The 14,158-nt window shown below is 42.8% G+C and overlaps 1 protein-coding gene across 1 annotated transcript in view; it reads left to right on the top strand.

The window, feature by feature from the left end:
• Positions 1-7,106, top strand: part of LOC134935661 (transmembrane O-methyltransferase homolog) — a 32,093-nt gene extending 24,987 nt beyond the window's left edge. The window contains exons 3-4 of the mRNA XM_063930576.1: positions 4,674-4,870; positions 5,759-7,106. Coding sequence (XP_063786646.1) covers positions 4,674-4,870; positions 5,759-6,064 — 503 coding nt within the window. The 3' untranslated portion in view covers positions 6,065-7,106. The remainder of the gene's footprint in view (positions 1-4,673; positions 4,871-5,758) is intronic.
• Positions 7,107-14,158: the final 7,052 nt, after the last annotated feature.

The raw sequence follows: 14,158 nt of genomic DNA, 5'->3' as shown, positions 1-14,158 counted from the left end.
CCCCTGCTTCAGCAAGTCCTGTCTGAGCTGCAGAGGCCATGGGTCCTCTGAGATCATTTCTTGGAGTTCTGGGTACCAAGCTCTTCTTGGCCCCCCCGGAACAATGAGTATAATTCTTGTTCCTCTCCTTCTTATTATTCTCATTACCCTGGGTATGAGAGGCAGAGAAGGGAACACATACACCGACTGGTACACCCACCGTGTTACCAGAGCGTCCACAGCTATCGCCTGAGGGTCCCTTGACCTGGCGCAATATCTTTGTAGCTTTTTGTTGAGGCGGGACGCCCTCCTGTCCACCTGTGGCCTTTCCCCACGGTGTACAATCATTTGGAAAACTTCTGGATGAAGTCCCCACTCTCCCGGGTGGAGGTTATATCTGCTGAGAAAGTCTGCTTCTCAGTTGCCCACTCCAGGAATGAACACTGCTGACAGTGCTAACACATGATTTTCCGCCCATCGGCGAATCCTTGTGGCTTCTGTCATCGCCATCCTGCTTCTTGTGCCGCCCTGTCGGTTTACATGAGCGACCGCCGTGATGTTGTCTGACTGGATCAGCACCGGCCGGTGTTGAAGCAGGGGTCTAGCCTGACTTAGGGCATTGTAAATGGCCCATAGTTTCAGAACATTTATGTGTAGGGAAGTCTCCTGACTTTTCCATAGGCCTTGGAAGTTTCTTCCCTGTGTGACTGCCCCTGAGCACTCTGTAGTCACCACCACAGCGACACCCTGGTCCTTGGAGACAGGGTTATCCGCCGATGCATCTGAGGATGCGACCCGGACTACTTGTCCAACAGATCCCTTGCATGGGAATTGACGAATGGAAATTCTTCGTAAGAAGCTACCATCTTTTCCAAGGCTCGCGTGCATTGATGCACCGATACCTGTATTTGTATTAGGAGGTCTCCGTCTAGAGACGCCAACTCCTTGGACTTCTCCTCCAGGAGAAACCCATTTTAATCTGTTCTGTGTCCAGAACCATATCCAGGAACAGTAGACGCGTCGCAGGAACCAGCTGCGACTTTGGAATATTCAGAATCCAGCCGTGCTGTTGTAGCACTTCCCGAGATAGTGCTACTCCGACGAACAACTGCTCCCTGGACCTCGCCTTTATAAGGAGATCGTCCAAGTACTGAATAAGTACTTTGGCCATTACCTTGGTAAATACCCTCAGTGCCGGGGACAGACCAACGGCAACGTCTGGAATTGGTAATGACAATCCTGTACCACAATTTTGAGGTACACCTGGTGAAGAGGGTAAATAGGGACATGCAGGTAAGTATCCTTGATGTCCAGTGATACCCTGAAATTTTCCAGGCTTGCAATAATCGCCCTGAGCGATTCCATTTTGAACTTGAACCTTCGTATATAAGTGTTCAAAGATTTCAATTTTAGAATGGGTCTCACCGAACCGTCTGGTTTCGGTACCACAACATTTTGGAATAGTAACCCCGGCCTTGTTTAAGGAGGGGTACCTTGATTTCACCTGCTGGAAGTACAGCTTGTGAATTCCCGCCAGTACTACCTTTCCGAGGGCAGCAGGCAAGGCTGATGTGAAGGCAACGGCGAGGGGGAGTCGTCTCGAACTCCAGCCTGTATCCCTGTGATACTACTTGCAGAACCTAGGGATCCACCTGTGGGCAAGCCCACTGGTCCCTGCAGTTCCCGAGACGCGCCCCCACCGCACCTGTCTCCACCTGTGGAGCCCCAGCGTCATGCGGTGGACTCAGAGGAAGCGAGGGAAGAGATTTGATTCTGGGAACTGGCTGACTGGTGCAGCTTTTTCCTTCTTCCCTTGTCTCTGTGTCGAAAGGAAGCGCCTTTGACCCGCTTGCTTTTCTGAAGCCGAAAGGACTGTACCTGAAAATACGGTGCTTTCTTAGGCTTTTGTGAGGAAACTTGAGGTAAAAAAATTTTTTATTCCCAGCTGTTGCTGTGGATACGAGGTCCCAGAGACCATCCCCAAACAATTCCTCACCCTTATAAGGCAGAATCTCATGTGCCTTTTAAATGCAGCATCACCTGTCCACTGCCAGGTTTCTAATACCTTCCTGGCAGAATGGACATTGCATTAATTCTGGATGCCAGCCGGCAAATATCCCTCTGTGCATCCTTTATATATATATGACAACGTCTTAAATATGCTCAATGTTAGCAAACATTATCCCTGTCTTAGCTATTATCTGACAGGGTATCAGACCACGCTGCAGCAGCACTATTTATGCTGAGGTAATAGCAGGCTTCAGTGTATAACCTGAGTGTGTAATTACAGACTTCAGGATCGCCTCCTGCTTTTTATCAGCAGGTTCCTTCAAGGTGACCGTATCCTAAGACGGTAGTGTCACCTTTTGACAAACGTGTGAGCGCCTCATCCACCCCAAGGGATATCTCCCCACGTGACCTATCCTCTGGCGGGAAAGGATATAATGCCAATAACATTTTAGCAATTATCAGTTGTTATCGGGGGAAAACCACGCATCATCACACACCTCATTTAATTTCTCAGATTCAGGAAAACTACAGGTAGTTTTTCCTCACCGAACATAATACCCCTTTTTGGTGGTACTCGTATTATCAGAAATGTGTAAAACATTTTTCATTGCCTCAATCATGTAACGTGTGGCCCTACTGGAAGTCACATTTGTCTCTTCACCGTCGACACTGGAGTCAGTATCCGTGTCGGCGTCTATATCTGCCATCTGAGGTAACGGGCGCTTTAGAGCCCCTGACGGCCTATGAGACGTCTGAACAGGCACAAGCTGAGTAGCCGGCTGTCTCATGTCAACCACTGTCTTTTATACAGAGCTGACACTGTCACGTAATTCCTTCCAACAGTTCATCCACTCAGGTGTCGACCCCCTAGGGGGTGACATCACTATTACAGGCAATCTGCTCCGTCTCCACATCATTTTTCTCCTCATACATGTCGACACAAACGTACCGACACACAGCACACACACAGGGAATGCTCTGATAGAGGACAGGACCCCACTAGCCCTTTGGGGAGACAGAGGGAGAGTTTGCCAGCACACACCAGAGCGCTATATATATACAGGGATAACCTTATATAAGTGTTTTTCCCCTTATAGCTGCTGTTTTATTAATACTGCGCCTAATTAGTGCCCCCCTCTCTTTTTTCAACCCTTTCTGTAGTGTAGTGACTGCAGGGGAGAGCCAGGGAGCTTCCCTCCAACGGAGCTGTGAGGGAAAATGGCGCCAGTGTGCTGAGGAGATAGGCTCCGCCCCCTTCTCGGCGGCCTTATCTCCCGTTTTTCTGTGTATTCTGGCAGGGGTTAAATGCATCCATATAGCCCAGGAGCTATATGTGATGCATTTTTTGCCATCCAAGGTGTTTTTATTGCGTCTCAGGGCGCCCCCCCCCCAGCGCCCTGCACCCTCAGTGACCGGAGTGTGAAGTGTGCTGAGAGCAATGGCGCACAGCTGCAGTGCTGTGCGCTACCTTGTTGAAGACAGGACGTCTTCTGCCGCCGATTTTCCGGACCTCTTCAGTCTTCTGGCTCTGTAAGGGGGCCGGCGGCGCGGCTCTGGGACCCATCCATGGCTGGGCCTGTGATCGTCCCTCTGGAGCTAATGTCCAGTAGCCTAAGAAGCCCAATCCACTCTGCACGCAGGTGAGTTCGCTTCTTCTCCCCTTAGTCCCTCGATGCAGTGAGCCTGTTGCCAGCAGGTCTCACTGAAAATAAAAAACCTAAAACTAAACTTTTCACTAAGAAGCTCAGGAGAGCCCCTAGTGTGCACCCTTCTCGTTCGGGCACAAAAATCTAACTGAGGCTTGGAGGAGGGTCATAGGGGGAGGAGCCAGTGCACACCAGATAGTCCTAAAGCTTTCTTTAGATGTGCCCAGTCTCCTGCGGAGCCGCTTATCCCCATGGTCCTTACGGAGTTCCCAGCATCCACTAGGACGTCAGAGAAATATGTTTGAAACATCTTCTTTGCATTATTCTAATAATTTTTATAGCCAAAACTCTGGAGTAAAAAGTCTATGGCAGGTGAGGCAGTGCCTCACCTGGGTAACTTTTCCGCACATCTCTGATCAAAACTCACCAAATTTTTCCAGGAGATTATAATGCTGCACCTTTGTATAATGCCCAGATGTACATTTTGGCTCATATATTGCATGTAAATCTGGCTCTGGTGCTAGTCAGTGCCTCCTGATCTATTTAGCTCACCGCACGTCCCTGATGAGTACCACTACCAGCCTGGGTGGGTCTAACAGGCATTTCCGATGCCAAACATCTAGATCTGTTCCATTTGCCCACATACATGTATGGATGCTTATTCTGCCAATACTACGGACATGTGGCAGGAACAGCCTATGTGTGAGCAGCATTTTATGAATGTTCTATGTTGCTATTTCATATTTAATAAACTTGGGTTTTAGTCTCTTCTGTGTATTTACTCAGACCACCATTGCGAAGCACCAAATAATTCATACTGTAAAGTAGTGGTGCCCAAACTCGGTCTTCAAGGCACCCTAACAATACAGGTATTTAGGGTATTCATGTTTAGACTAGCTGACTTAATTAGTGCCTCAGTCAGTCAGGCCAGTGAAAACATAAACATTGTTTGTCTTATATATAGTTACTATTTTTTACCATGTGATAAGCCTCTTAATGTTTGGTTAATGTAACTTTAAATTTTTGTCTTTTTTGTAGATATTTTTCTAGCTAATGCGGTGACACAATCTTTACCGCTAACGACGCTCGTATTGGGCACACAATGTGGATATTCTGTCATAAAACTGCTGTCGCTTTTGCCTCAGGAAGGGAAGGTGTATGCAGTGGAGGATGAGGACAACATGGCCGATTCGGCCGAGGAGATGATTCTTGTCGCCGGTTTTAAAAACAACCAGGTAACATAAAGGCTTCCTAAGTGACTAATGACACCCCCAGGATGCCTATGTACCGCTGTATGGGTGCCGCATGGCAAATACAGAATTCCCCTTTCTCTGGATAAAAATAGGGTTATTAATTGTAATCATATCTTTTGAGTCTCTGTGATACGTGTAAATGTTTCCCATTTTTTGTAGCTTCACTGAAACGAATGGTTCATTTAGGAAATGTTTTACATATATCTGAAAAGTATTGCAGTGTAATGGTTTTAGGGCCTAATTCAGAGTTGATCGTAGCAGCAAATTTGTTAGCAGTTGGGCAAAACCATGTGCACTGCAGGGAGGGAGATATAACATGTGCACAGAGAATTAGATTTGGGTGTGGTGTGTTCAATCTGCAATCTAAATTGCAGTGTAAAAATAAAGCAGCCAGTATTTACCCTGCACAGAAACAAAATAACCCACCCAAATCTAACTCTCTCTGCAAATGTTATATCTGCCTCCCCTGCTGTGCACATGGTTTTGCCCAACTGCTAACAAAAATCCTGCTGCGATCAACTCAGAATTACCCCCTTAGTGAGTTTGTCTTGTGTTCCTGAGCCCCAGAAAGGGTGAATAGTCGGCTTGTTGTGGAACCCTGTCTCAGGAATGTCACGCTCTAAGAGGATTATACATAGAGCTGCTATGTAAATAGCATTTATTAAAAGTTTGTTTTCCTAATTATGAGTAGCTTATGTGCTTTATCTTTATTAAATATATTTTAATATGTTTAAAGTTACTTTTCCCCATTTGGATTAACCCATGATATAAAGTACAATTCAATAGCACTTCTTATAAATCAAACCAGTGTGCATATTATGTATTTATAATGTACTGTTTTGTCAACTGTGTTCTGCTTCTTTCTTCCAGTTTAAGCTGTTGTGTCAACATCCGGTAGACGCCATCCATGTACTGAAAAGCCAGTGTGGCCTGAAGGGGGTGGATTTGGTGTTAATGGACTATAAGTGTGACCAGTATATCCATGGCTTGCAGGCTTTACTAGAGGTTGGAGCCCTGCACCCTGGGACTGTAATACTAGCCAACAACACCAACCATCCAACAGCCAAAGACTTCATGAATCACCTTCATGGTGCTGGGAGTTATAGAATTGTAGATTGCTGCAATGGATTATTGAAGGTGGGATATGTGGGACCCAACTCACAGGATGGTCATTAACACGCAGATAGATGACTGTAGGACATAGCAATAGGAGGAAATGATGAAGTACACATACAGTATTATCTTCTATTATTGCACCAAAGCTCTGTGTCATTGTACAATAAACATTGATCTGCTATGTCATGGTATATTTCACAACAATGTAATGGGAATGAATAAATAATTTCCATTAAATCAATGACAACATTACTGCTGGTGCCGATGTTAACGAACAGCTATTTCTCAAACCCAGGTATGGGAGGGCAATCCTGGATTCCTCTGCCCTCTATCCAGCATTTGCCCTGTGTATCACATACCGCACAGGACTTCCCAGAACAGCCTGTGATATAACAAACAGAGCAGCACATTGTGGTATAAGTTGTGAGCTACACATATATTGATCATCCGTTGGGGGAACAGGCACACTCCCTGAGGTTCTAGTACTTCATCTAGTGCCAAGGAATTGAGGAAACAATTAGGTAGTTTTAAATATTTTGAGCCATTTTAAAATTTGATCAAATTTCACTGGTTTGAAGTTCACAATTCGTGTTGCAACATTCAATAGGCACCAATTCAGATTTGCAGGTTCTCAATTTGCAGCTGTAATTCGCAGTTTGTCTTCACTTTTCTGTTCATGGTTTACCATTCTTTTTAGATTTTTAGATTAGGGTTTAGTATAAAAGATCTACAGTAAATAAAAAAGGTTAACAGGTACAAAATGTCGATAATTTTTTTTAAAAGTTTTTTTGGGTGTCATTTTTCAATATTTCATAATGTGACCATAATTATTGCAAATATATACCCTCGCAGGCTGACTTTGGGCAGGTTACTATTACCAGTTGTAGTCCACGTGGATGGTAAATCAAGCAGAAGTTGAAAAATATGTGAAAACCCCCCAAAAAACTTGTGTCAACCATTGCCATGTCAACCTAGTACATTTTTTGAATTTAAACACCACCAATCATTTACAGTTTGGAATGTTTCAGTTTCCTATTCAAAGTTTACCTTTCCTCATTAAAAATAGTTAAGCACCAATATAATTGGATGGGCTCATACACAATCAAACCTTTTAAATTTGTCAAATTTAGTTAATTTTATAATCAATCTAAAATGTTATGAATTTTACGACATTTCAAATATCTGCTCATTTGCATCCTGTTTGGCTATCTCTAAGACCAACATAACCGTGTCATTTATGGTGTGTGACATCTTGTTTTCATGGTATTAAATATATATTCCCAGTTGCAGAATTATTACATATTTATAATAATAAAATAATATGCTTAATATTTATAAAAATGGATTAAAATGAATTAAATTAATGCTCTGATCTGATTAGTAGGTTACATGTTTGTTCAGAACAGGGGATAGATGTATCAAGAAGTGAAAACAGTAAAGAAGTTGCCCTTAGCAACCAATAAGCATTTATTAAGTACATTCTATAAAATAATAGGTAGAACCTTATTAGTTGCTATGGGCAGCTTCTCCACTAGTCCACTCTTTACACCGCTCAATACATTAACCCATAATTTCTATCATGGCAAAAAATCTTAAGATTCATGGTATTTGAGCAGCACGGACATTGTAATGGTTAGCAAAAGCACCTTGAGTCCTATTGGAGAAAGAGCGCTATATAAATAAAATTATTATTATTATTATTATTATTATTACTACTGCCTCACAGCACTGGGGTCATGGGTTCAATTCCCACTATGGCCTTAACGGTGTGGAGTTTGTATATACTCCCCATACTTCGGTTTCCTCCCACACTCCAAAAATACACTGGTAGGGTAATTGGAACCAAACAAAATTAACCCTAGAGTGAATGTGTGTGTACATGTGGTAGGGAATATACAGTGTAAGCTCCACTGTGGCAGGGACTGATGTAAATGGCCAAATATTCTCTGTAAAGTGCTGCGGAATATGTGTGCGCTAATATATAAATAACTGGTAATATTATATGACTTCAGTAGCAACATATTCTGTACATTGTATTCACTTGTAATTTATGCTGCTGCTTGCAGACCCCATTACAGCAAAGCAATAATATTATCCATCAGGTTTCATTTTGTAAAGTAACACGAGTGAAGACACATTTTTCAGTTAATGCTGATAACGGAATTATTACAACAAGTAAATAGATTATACAGGGTTTTTTTTGGCATCTGTAAAGGAGCGTATGTCAGTGTAGATGGCAGCATCAGCTGCAGTATGTTCTCTGTCTGACGTGCCTGATTACACGGTATACATGCTGTGCCAGCAAGGCCTTGCTGATATCAAAGGGAATGTGTAGGAAGTCCCTCCTAACCGTGTCTGTTGTCTGGTCATAGGAAGCGCTGGGTCACTGGGAGTGTACAGCTGTCACACATCAGTCAGTTCTTACAGGACATTAAGCCAAGGTACACGGATTTATGAATGAATGTGAGTCTAGAACACTTCCTGAACAGATAGTAACATGTCAGCAGCTTTATGTTTTATCAGTGATAATAAATGACATGTCACCCCCATTTTTTAATACATACTGGCCCTGAGCGGTAGTAGCGACTTACCTGACCAGATTCATTCTGTAATTATGCTAATTAATGTTCTAAACAAAACATTAAAGGAGCGCTGTTTACGAATAAAAATCATTTATTGGTAAATATGGTGGAAAAACCACCTAAATAATAAAAATAGATTTGAGAAAACACACAATGCAAATATAATCACATGTAAAAAATTGGCAGTAGGTTAACTGTGATCGATCTAGGCGCCAATTATATATAAAAGTCCACAGTAATATATTAGGCTGTTGGCATCCGTACTGATAAAGCGATTTGAAAAAATTGTCTCAGCAGATAAAAAGCTGTTATTGATTTTTGTAGGCAATGAGATATTATTTGTATTTGCTATGTCTCACCCCTCTCGTTCAGGACCGTTCTCATCCGTAGTAATAATGCTGATTCCCGTCTGTAGCATTTAGCGGAGGTGACTCACGGTAGCCGTCGGCGGCTATATCAGGTTTGTCCGGCAGCAGGATCGTAGTTATTGCTTAGCACCTCAGCAGAACGGGGCTTTTCAAGCACAGCAGTGGAGATGTAGTTACGGTAGGTCCGGTTTAGTGAGGGTGGTGAGAAAGTATCTCAATTGCTAGATACCAGCAACGGAAGATCCATAAAGTCTCCAGCAGTGGACAGATTCGTATGCTGACCCTCTACGCGTTTCTCCGCCCACAGCACCGGCGGTTTCTTCAGGAAGTGTGAATACCCATTTTGGCAGGTGTAGGTGTATTTAAATGAACAACAGCCAATCAGCTGTAAAGACTCTTTCTTCACACCTGAGAGTTATAATTGGGTTTCACACTATGCTGGGTCCTTTGCTCGTGTTTCCTTCACTTGTTTGTAATCTTTAATCAGGTGTTTAAATTACATAAGTTACAAATAAATACACATATAAAAATGTAAAGAATAATAAAATATCAAACACATTACATTGCCGCACTCGGCAGAAACAATGCCAGATAGATAGATATAGATAATCTCATAATTTATGATGGTATATATAAGAGTCTATACTGCATAGTGAGATCCAGCTCAAAAATGAGTTTAGATCACCTGTAGTGTAGATTATAACAAATTTAGCATCAAGCATAATATATCTTTCATATTTGGCCACATTCAATATGTCATTATTAAAATTAATTAGAATATTGTTATTTTTATTTTTATTGTTATTTTTATTTTTATTATATATTAATCAGCATTGTTTCGCCATTCTTATAGCAACAGCGGCCATTAGCATAGATATGGGTATGGCATCCCAGAGGATTTGGTATAGACCAACAGCCCGCACTGATTCCCCCAGCTGCAATAGCACAGCGGATAGAGACATGGACCACAACCATAGGGTCCCCGGTTCAAAACCAGAGACGAGGAATCAAATTTACAAGCTGTATATTTTTATATATATATCTCATTAGTTTTATAAATAGATAGATAGAAGAAATATAGTACTCCATGAGGAAATTAAGGTGCAAATATTCCATTATAATTGTACAGAGCCCAAGTTCAACCAAAGTTACTTCTTCTCAAGGGACCATATTATGCTTGATGCTAAATTTGTTATAATCTACACTACAGGTGATCTAAACTCATTTTTGAGCTGGATCTCACTATGCAGTATAGACTCTTATATATACCATCATAAATTATGAGATTATCTATATCTATCTATCTGGCATTGTTTCTGCCGAGTGCGGCAATATAATGTGTTTGATATTTTATTATTCTTTACATTTTTATATGTGTATTTATTTGTAACTTATGTAATTTAAACACCTGATTAAAGATTACAAACAAGTGAAGGAAACACGAGCAAAGGACCCAGCATAGTGTGAAACCCAATTATAACTCTCAGGTGTGAAGAAAGAGTCTTTACAGCTGATTGGCTGTTGTTCATTTAAATACACCTACACCTGCCAAAATGGGTATTCACACTTCCTGAAGAAACCGCCGGTGCTGTGGGCGGAGAAACGCGTAGAGGGTCAGCATACGAATCTGTCCACTGCTGGAGACGTTATGGATCTTCCGTTGCTGGTATCTAGCAATTGAGATACTTTCTCACCACCCTCACTAAACCGGACCTACCGTAACTACATCTCCACTGCTGTGCTTGAAAAGCCCCGTTCTGCTGAGGTGCTAAGCAATAACTACGATCCTGCTGCCGGACAAACCTGATATAGCCGCCGACGGCTACCGTGAGTCACCTCCGCTAAATGCTACAGACGGGAATCAGCATTATTACTACGGATGAGAACGGTCCTGAACGAGAGGGGTGAGACATAGCAAATACAAATAATATCTCATTGCCTACAAAAATCAATAACAGCTTTTTATCTGCTGAGACAATTTTTTCAAATCGCTTTATCAGTACGGATGCCACCAGCCTAATATATTACTGTGGACTTTTATATATAATTGGCGCCTAGATCGATCACAGTTAACCTACTGCCAATTTTTTACATGTGATTATATTTGCATTGTGTGTTTTCTCAAATCTATTTTTATTATTTAGGTGGTTTTTCCACCATATTTACCAATAAATGATTTTTATTTGTAAACAGCGCTCCTTTAATGTTTTGTTTAGAACATTAATTAGTATAATTTCATAACTGGCATCCAGGTGCCCTCTAGGAGCTGCTATTATATCTTACTAATTAATTGCTAATCAGGTGTGTTTTTTAAACCTTGCTAAATTTTAGCGCCCGATATATGGGAATACATATTCCTTTTATATATATATTTTTTCAGATTCATTCTGTGCATGCCAGAGCTGGCTTACTTTTTACCTCTGATAAAGTTCAGAGACGTTGGTGGCAGAAAAGTCTATGTACAGGTCCATCTGCCCTCTTTTAGGGTGTTTATTTTTGTGTTGTTTTTTTTTTAAATTGTGTTTGTTTTTGTCTGTGTGTGTTTGCATTTGTGGACTTTTTGTGTGGTTTTGTATGTGTCTGATTTTGTGTGTGAACGTGTGAAGTCTTGTTTTGTGCATGTGTTTGCCAGTTCTGTGCCATTGTTCTTTATCCTGTACATGTTCTGTTCTTTCTTCATACACTTTTATATCATTTATTAACAATTTCTTATATAGCGTAGCATATTCTGTTGCGCTTTACAATCTTTTAGTAGCCTTCCTCTGATTTGTATCTATTTTTCTAAATGTCTTTTTGGAATTAGGGCCTGTACACATTAGTCAGAAGTCGTGCCATTGGCTGTATAACCTTCTGTTACCTGCTGCTTACAATTGTCTATTGGAAAACCCAAAAGACTCCTGAATTTCTGGGAGCTCTCCCAGGAGAGTAGACAACCCTCAAAAGTGTGCGGGGCAGGGTCATAATGATGAGACTCACTGTATTACCCACCCCAAGGTTCCTTCAGGGAACACACCCTCCAATGGTCTTCCAGAGGGCAGTTCACAAAGTCAGCAATCAGAGCCGTAACTAGACATTTTGTTGCTGTGTGCCAGAAAGAGAATTGCTACCCCCTTTCTCCCATATTTCAAATAGGGACAGTGCGCGCCAAAGGCATTATTTCAGGCAGAGTCCCCTACACCTCATTCCTCCCCCCCACAGGTGAGTGTGTGTGTGTCCGTGTCCCAAAACACATTTGCCTACTATGATAACACTTCATCTGTAGCGCTGCAGCACCAATTTCGAATGCCTCCCTCAGAAGTAAATTCCCACACTCCGCCGACAACAACAGCGCCGGATCATAAGATGCCTCTCTCACGGAGACAGTGGATAGCACGTCATCTCACAGCCAGCCAAACGTGCCGGACCATGCATAAGAGGCCGCTCTATCATCACGGCGCTGCCTGCTGTCACAGAGAGAGGGGATAATACGGCATCTCACAGCCGGCCAACAGTGCTGGATCATGCATAAGAGGCCGCTCTATCATCCTGGCGCTGCCTACTGTCACAGAGAGAGGGGAATAGTACGGCATCTCACAGTCGGCCAACAGTGCTGGACCATGCATAAGAGGCCGCTCTATCATCCTGGTGCTGCCTATTGTCACTGAGACAGCGGACAGTGCGGCATCTCACAGCCGGACCGTCGAGGTATGTGCAGATGGTGTGCCCACATCCAAAGTGTGCAGTGTGCAAGGCACCATCTGCCCTACCCTAGTTACTGCTCGGTACTCCCTTTCCTCTATTATTGCTGTTTAAAGGCCTATGTACTAAGCCTTGGAGAGAGATAAAGTGCCAGCTAATCAGCTCCTAACTGCCGTGTTACAGGATGTATTTGAAAAATGACAGTTACGAGCTGATTAGCTGGTACTTAACCTTTGACTACTTTATCTCCAAGGCTTAGTACATAGACCTTAAGGTGTATACACACTGGGGTGATTTTGAGCTCAGAGAAGCTCACTTTTGGCATTTTGAGCTACTTTGAGCTCAAATTGCCTAGTGGGTATGGCCGGGCGATGAGCGGTGATGTGCGGTCCCGCATCATTGCTGGCCACCGCCATCCGTCGGCCTGTTTTACCAGTCGAGTGAACCACTTTCCACAGTAACCCACTGTGGAAAGTGGTTCACCCCCGTGAACATCGCTGGGCCGGGTGAAAATTGCTCAGTGTGTATGCACTGTGCGATATTCCGCCCAGCAATGTTCACATCATCGCTCTGCACACACACTGGGCAAAAACGTCCAGTGTGTATTCACCTTTAGTCTGTATTTGGATTCCACTTGATTTATTTAGCGTTTTGATGTATTACATGTACGATTCCACACTTTAGACAATTGCTCTAAGTTACTTCTATTAGAATTCTTTGTATCACCTACATTACCATACCCTGTGGATCACAAGTAATATATCTCTAATGTATACTTGAAACAAAACAGGATCCAGGACTGATGTGTGAGGCATGCCACCAATCGCCAGCCCCCCTGAGCTTACACCACCGGCTCCACCACTCTCCACAAGCTCTGATTTCGCATCCCAGATCACTATTCTCTTTCATGAGAAATGCGTGGGGAAAGCCTTGATCACGTCATTAACAATCTATAACAGTGCCGGGATCTTCTTTCATAAAATTAGAGATGAGCGCCTGAAATTTTTCGGGTTTTGTGTTTTGGTTTTGGGTTCGGTTCCGCGGCCGTGTTTTGGGTTCGACCGCGTTTTGGCAAAACCTCACCGAATTTTTTTTGTCGGATTCGGGTGTGTTTTGGATTCGGGTGTTTTTTTCAAAAAACCCTAAAAAACAGCTTAAATCATAGAATTTGGGGGTCATTTTGATCCCAAAGTATTATTAACCTCAAAAACCATAATTTCCACTCATTTTCAGTCTATTCTGAATACCTCACACCTCACAATATTATTTTTAGTCCTAAAATTTGCACCGAGGTCGCTGTGTGAGTAAGATAAGCGACCCTAGTGGCCGACACAAACACCGGGCCCATCTAGGAGTGGCACTGCAGTGTCACGCAGGATGTCCCTTCCAAAAAACCCTCCCCAAACAGCACATGACGCAAAGAAAAAAAGAGGCGCAATGAGGTAGCTGTGTGAGTAAGATTAGCGACCCTAGTGGCCGACACAAACACCGGGCCCATCTAGGAGTGGCACTGCAGTGTCACGCAG

Source organism: Pseudophryne corroboree, chromosome 6 (genome assembly GCF_028390025.1).
Source record: "Pseudophryne corroboree isolate aPseCor3 chromosome 6, aPseCor3.hap2, whole genome shotgun sequence".
Classification (NCBI taxonomy): domain Eukaryota; kingdom Metazoa; phylum Chordata; class Amphibia; order Anura; family Myobatrachidae; genus Pseudophryne; species Pseudophryne corroboree.
The sequence above is the reverse complement of the archived record's forward strand: the minus strand, read 5'-3'. Positions and strand labels throughout refer to the sequence as shown.